We start from the raw sequence: 6,665 nt of genomic DNA, 5'->3' as shown, positions 1-6,665 counted from the left end.
ATCGCCGTATTACTGTCTTAACCAATAATTTCAAAAACTAATCACATTACTTAATAAAAAATATTATTCACTCATAATGTGTGGTGCATCCACTAATAATTATTGATCACATACTTCTTTCAATTTTTGCGCTTTTAATCATTTCGCTTGTGAGAATGTAAATCAATTCTTTGTCTCCATAATTCAAGTTGGAAACACACGTTAAATTCACGTCTGATAAGTTCGAGGGGCGTGGAATCACGCGCCAAAGACATGGAAAAGTGACAATTGACTAAAAGCATCGCGGGCAGCACCGAACGCCGTTTTGGCTGAAACACTAGCCAAAAAAAATCAACTATATATTGACCTGCTCGCACCCGAACCTGAGCCTCGGAGTCAGGCTCGGACCTCACATTTCGAAAAGGCCAAGCCACGGGCATCGAAAATAATGCAACCAAAGCAAAAGATAGAGAGAGAAACAGAGCGTGTTCTTAGAGAGAGAGAGAGACAGACAGAGATAGAGTGAGGGTTTTAGAGAGAGAGAGGAAGAGTAAGAGAGAGAAAAAGCGGGGATGGGTCAGATCGTGAGGAGGAAGAAGAAGGGGAGGCCATCGAAGGCAGATCTGGCTCGCCGTGCCGGCGAGCTGCCGGAAAAACCGACAAAGAAAGAGTCGGACGTCCGGCGGAGCCTCCGACGGAGAAATGCGAAGTACAATATCGACTACGACGACTACGTGGACGAGGAAGACGAGGAAGACGAAGAAGAAGACGAGAGGAGGAGGGAGAAGAAGGTGAAGCTGGTGATGAAACTCGACCAGAGGGGCAATGGCTCGGCGCGTGACTCCCACGCGCATGAGTCTGGCGGCGAGGAGGATGAGGAGGACGGCCAGAGTGAGAGGAAGCAGCTGAAGAGGCGCCGGATTAACGGCGGCGATGATTCCGATAGAGATGATGACGGAAATGAAGACGACGATGAGGGGGATGATGATTGCGAGGTATGTGATTGTGGTTAGGGTTTTAGCATCAATGCACGGATCTGATGATGAAGAAGGAGAGCTCTTTTGAAATGGGGAGATAGAGATTGTGAGTGTACTAGTCCAGCTCAGAATAGTGTTCTGATTGGTCCAGACTTCTATATTGCACTCCCTCCCTATCTCTCTCTTTCTCTCTCTGCCTTCTCTCTCACTCTTACACACACACTCTCTCTCTGTTGATAATAACGGTTGGAGTCAACTGTCAAAAACCAACACAGAATCTGATCACGCTATCCCCACCTTTCTCTTTCTACCCACCTCACTTTCTCTCTCTCTGGGTACGCATTGTCTGCTATGCCTTATCTGTCTCTGTCTCTCGTTGTCACATTAAACCGCAGCGTGTGTTGCTTTTACATTTTGTTTCGTTGGACTGTTTATTTGTTTCTTGCTGGTTTTCATGGGGCCTATGGATTTTGACAGGAACGGGGTCGGAAAGCTGACTCGAAGCGGCCTGATTCCCCTCCAGGTTTGTTTTTGGTTCATTGCATTTCGATATTTTTGGGTTTCTGGGTCAACTGGATATATGGGATTTGGTGTATTTTTTGTTTTTGTGAGTTTATGATGAGTGAATTTGATATGGGGTTGTTTGAATTTTCCTTGGATTTGTTTCAGGAACGCCGTATGATCCTCATGCCGCGATTCCGTTGCCGGATAAGAAGACGTTGGAGTTGATTCTTGACAAGCTTCAAAAGTATGGATTTGCCTTGTGTTGTTACATGTTACTAATTTCAAAGCTAAAGGCTTCGTTTTCTGACGCTCACATCTCATTGTGGCAGGAAAGACACTTACGGTGTATATGCAGAACCAGTTGATCCTGAAGAGGTGCGGTTATTTTTCGCCATGACATGGTTCTGTGTTTGTTCAGAGCTTTTCGCTATTCTGGGGGGTTAGAGTTTGATAAGGTGTTTTAATGTTTCAGCTTCCTGATTATCATGAGGTCATTGAGCGTCCAATGGACTTTGCCACGGTGAGAAAGCAGTTAGCAAACGGATCGTATTCTACACTGGAACAATTTGAGGTGGGTGCTCATATGTTACTAACCACGTACTCTAAATCTTCAGGGGATTAAATAGGCTTTGTTGTAGAAGCCCTGCAGGACTTGCCTCAATATCTGACAACATTATAGGATCTTTTTATAGTTAAGGGTGGGGGCTGGGTGCTGAGGGCTGAGGGCGCAGACTAATTTTTCCTTTTCTCCAACTTTTTCCTCCCTTTTAGTTTTTTCAGTGAACACCTCTTTATGTACTATTGTGTTGTTCGTTAATTAGTTCAGGGAATTTGGGTGGCAAAGTTAAAGAGGGAATACTGAAAAAGTAATGTGGATACTTGTTGAAAACAAGTTTGGCAAACTGTGTTGTGTGTATGTTGGAAGGAGGGCGAGAAAGATAGGATATTGAGAGAGTATCTCTGGGATTTTGGCTTGCATGTTTTGAGTGAGAAGTCATGACTCTTTGTAGTATTTATAATACTACGGGTTCCACATCTATTTTTGCAAGTGGAATTGTCAGAGTTGGATTGTTAATTTAAAGCTCCTAAGGGGTGCAGGATGCGGATTCTCTGCAAATTGTTAGTGATAAAATTTCAGAATTGATTGGGGAAGTGGGAATATACTAGTGTTGATCGGGAATAAGTTTGCCTATGATTTTACAGTATCTTCAATTGAATCTAGGATTGCATTTTACTATTTTTGTCGTGGATGTGCAAATGGGGATGGAAACGTTGATATTCTTTTTTTTTTTTCTAAAATATCTCACATTTAGCTCTCTCAGGGTTTAGAGCCAAATGTAATAGCTGATGTTTGCTTTGATGTTTGTTAGAATTCAATGAAAAATTAGGATGATGCCTTCTCTTTTTCTTTCCATTGTGGATTCAGGCACATCATGCTTTTTCTTTATGTTAATCACTAGGTCAATTCTATTTGGGTGATGCTAGAGGTACAAAGAGTTGTACAAAATCATTCTTACAGTCTAAGATGACACTTCTCACTCTCTCCCTTACAAACTATGCTGACAACTCTCTCTCAAGAGAACTATAGAAATTTGTGGAAGGGTTTAATATGCTTAGTTAAAAGGGGGTGAGGAAGAGAAAAGTGCATAAATTCACCCTTGAAATTGACTATTCTTGTTATTTAATAATTTTCTTACTCTACTCCTTGTCTCTCTCCAAAAACACACATTTTCTCTTCTCTAAAATAAAATTTAAAATAATTTTCATACTCAAATTGCCTTCGATGAAATTATGTTAAAAGAGTAAAAGTAGTATTTTGTCGGTAATATGTTCCTCTTGGTTGCAGGGTGATGTCTTTTTAATATGTTCAAATGCAATGGAATACAATTCCTCAGATACAATATACTATAAACAGGTAATTAGCTTTTTCTGTTGTATTATTTAAAATCTTCTTCTTGTTCTTACCACTGTTGGGATATTTTTGAAAGGCATGTTCAATACAAGAGCTGGCAAAGAGAAAATTTGATAGGTTGCGAAGTGACTATGAACGCTCGGAAAAGGAGCTCAAATTAGTGCAGAAAACAAAGTCCAATTCCTTGGTCAAGAAACAGACAAAGAAGCCTTTGTCCAGAACATTACAGGAACCCATTGGCTCTGATTTCTCCTCAGGTGCCACTCTTGCTACTGCTGTAGATGTCCAGAATGTTTCCCTTCCAGTTCCAACGCAGGGTGGTGGTTGTGAGAGACCTAGCAACATTGACGGACCTGTAGAGGGTAATTCCTCTTTGAATGAAGCTAATGTGGAGAAGGCAGAAGATATGTCATCAGGTGCACTGAACTGTTTGTTTTCCTTTTTGATAATGTAGATTTACAATAGTTGATGAAAAAATGAGCACGTGGGTCTCAATATTCTTGTTCCTGTAGTGTATTAAATAGCAATGTTGGTGTCTTTCCCCTCACTTTTGTTAAAACACAGATTATCTTAGCTAAAAAAAGGATCGGAAGTAACTTGTTCATCGTAATGTTGTAACGTAGGAGCGGATTCACCTCTAATTGCTTTATTCTTGTACTTTTTGTAGGGAAGGGTCTCCTATCGAAAGTTGGGAGGAAGCCATCTGTGGTTGATGAGAACCGCCGTGCAACCTACAATATTTCCACTCAGCCAGTGGTCAGATCAGAATCAGTATTTACTACCTTTGACGGTGAAATCAAGCAATTTGTTGCAGTATGTAACAAGGAATCTAGTTTTCTCAATGAATCTTTTATTTGCCCTGTAGCTCCTGTAGCTGGCTTTTGTACTTATTTTAATAATATTTTTCAATATTGAATCAGGTTGGGCTTCATGCAGAATATTCATATGCTAGGAGCCTTGCTCGTTTTTCTGGAGGTCTTGGATCCCTTGCTTGGAAAATTGCATCAAAGAGGATTGAACAAGCACTACCCGATGGGTGTAAATTTGGTCGTGGTTGGGTTGGAGAATATGAGCCACTTCCAACCCCTGTATTACTGGTCGAAAATAGTACCCAAAATCAATCAGCTTTGGCTTCAAAGTTTTATTCATGCCCGGAATTGAGAAAGGATGACAGAACTCTTAGGACTTCAGTTCCTGCTAAGGAGCATCCTGTTACTAGGCCTGTTACAGAAGAGAGACAACACTCTGTTGTGCCTACTTCAGGAGGGAGACCACCATTTCTTGATTCTCCTAAGGGGCTTTACTCAGAAGGGAAACCGACTGTGATCCGTCCTGTTGGAGCAAAACCTAATTCCACAGTCAATCCACAAAAAAACCTGCAATCCCGGTTTATCGAGCGTGAGAAAAAGGTTCAAAAGGAAGTTGAGTTGAACTCCATACCCTCAGTTCATCCACAGAAAAAACTGCAATCCCGGTTTATCGAGCCTGAGAAGAAGGTGCAAGAAGCAGTTGAGTTGAACTCTATACCCTCAGTTCATCCACAGAAAAACCTGCAATCTCCGTTTATTGAGCCTGAAAAGAAGGTTCAAAAGGAAGTTGAGTTGAACTCTGTACCGTCAGTCAATCAAAATAATGCCAATCTTATTGCAGAAAAGCAATCATCAAGACGATCGGAGGCAGAAGCTTCCAGGCCCAGAGATATAGTATCAAGGAACATAAATCTTCCACAACCTGTACCTTGTAAGATGCCGGATTCTAATGGAACTGTTAACCGAGGGTTGCCTAATGGGAAATATGTGAATGCGTGCCTGGACAACCGGATGATTAGTCCATCTGACAGTGATCATAGTCAAATGGATAGAACAGCAGCTTTCTTTCCTCATAAACAGGTGCAGGGTCTTAGTGACCCAGTACAGTTAATGAAAAAGTTGGCGGAAAGTAATCAAAAGCAACAGAAATCGTCAAGTCAATCATCAATTGATACTCAACCCGTTGGGTCATCGGTTCCATCAATAAGAAGAGATGATTCAGGCAATGCTGCAGCAGCTGCTGCTCGGGCTTGGATGTCTATAGGCGCTGGAACATTTAATCAGCCTACTGAGGATCTCACTACACCCAAAAGTCAGATATCTGCAGATTCATTATACAACCCAGCTCGGGACTTTCAGTCACAAATTTCACGAGTTCGGGGCGAGTTTCCAATGCAATTTCAGAATCAGAACAGCTTTTCATTTCCAACCTTTTTACAACAACCTGTTCGTATGGCGAATGAATCACAGTTTCAAGGCCGACCTACAATTTTTCCTCAGTCGGCAGCAGCTGACTTGTCCAGATTTCAAGCGCAGTCACCTTGGCGAGGTCTCAGTCAACATGCTCAGCCAAGACCAAGACAGAAACAGGAAAGCCTTCCTCCAGACTTGAATATCGGTTTCCAGTCCCCAGGGTCTCCAGTGAAACAGTCCTCGAGTCTTCTGGTCGACTCTCAGCAGCCGGACCTGGCGTTGCAACTCTGAGTGTAAGTGCGTATTCAGATGAGTTAAAACAAAGCGTACAAAGATGAGATGCTTCTGGCTTCCGTCTAAAGGGATTCACATGTGCCTGGTGCCATAGTTGCATCCAGTGTGAGAATGCCGACGATCTCGTTATGACAGAATGATTGTGGAGGTGATGTTTATCCATTTTTGACTTGAACTAAGAGTTGCTCGACCTGGTATGATCTGCTCGGAACTTGAAAAGCTATAGGTTTAAGAAGTTCATTTTGTGGCCCAGATAAGGATTACGGGCTTGCAGACGAAGATTTTCGTGTCGTAAAATTGGGTAGAAGGATGGTGATTGATTTGACGATTTACGTGAAATCGCTTAGGAGCTGTTAGAATGATATAAAAATGCAGAAATCTTGTTGAGGGGCTTGTACATTGTTACAGGTCGATGGGAGGAATTACTTGTCTAGATTATGTATGTACTACTGCTACGCTTATAATTTACACGTGGACTATTGTCTCTGAAATTCAATGTTTCTGCTTTGTGTTCACGGGTTCGGTCAATAATCTCTCTCTACAACCACCAATTTAATGAAATTTGGTCTTCCAATTATGCCCTTGCATGAACTGGCAATAATGGGCACTCTTTAGACCATTTTTCATGTAAGATGTCAAATCTTAATCGGAATGTATTGTAATCAAATTTGAAGGTAAGAAGTTCCAATCCAATATGTTACTCTTATGTGGATTGATATATGAATTTTTATATGCCAAATTTGAAATATGAGAAAATGTGCTGTCAAATAATTTTTT

General features: G+C 41.5%; 1 protein-coding gene across 1 annotated transcript; it reads left to right on the top strand.

Moving 5' to 3' along the window:
• Positions 1 to 388: 388 nt before the first annotated feature.
• On the top strand, positions 389 to 6,403 carry LOC103951374. The gene is made up of 9 exons (XM_009362730.3): positions 389 to 974; positions 1,434 to 1,479; positions 1,626 to 1,704; positions 1,790 to 1,835; positions 1,933 to 2,031; positions 3,307 to 3,375; positions 3,449 to 3,788; positions 4,040 to 4,185; positions 4,293 to 6,403. Exons 1-9 carry the CDS (start codon positions 552 to 554, stop codon positions 5,883 to 5,885), a joined length of 2,841 nt encoding a protein of 946 aa, XP_009361005.2. The 5' UTR covers positions 389 to 551; the 3' UTR covers positions 5,886 to 6,403.
• The last annotated feature ends 262 nt before the right edge of the window (positions 6,404 to 6,665 follow it).

This window comes from the organism of the source record quoted next, unplaced genomic scaffold (genome assembly GCF_019419815.1).
Source record: "Pyrus x bretschneideri cultivar Hongxiangsu unplaced genomic scaffold, Pyrus_bretschneideri_v1 Contig38, whole genome shotgun sequence".
NCBI classification, from domain to species: domain Eukaryota; kingdom Viridiplantae; phylum Streptophyta; class Magnoliopsida; order Rosales; family Rosaceae; genus Pyrus; species Pyrus x bretschneideri.
The sequence above is the reverse complement of the archived record's forward strand: the minus strand, read 5'-3'. Positions and strand labels throughout refer to the sequence as shown.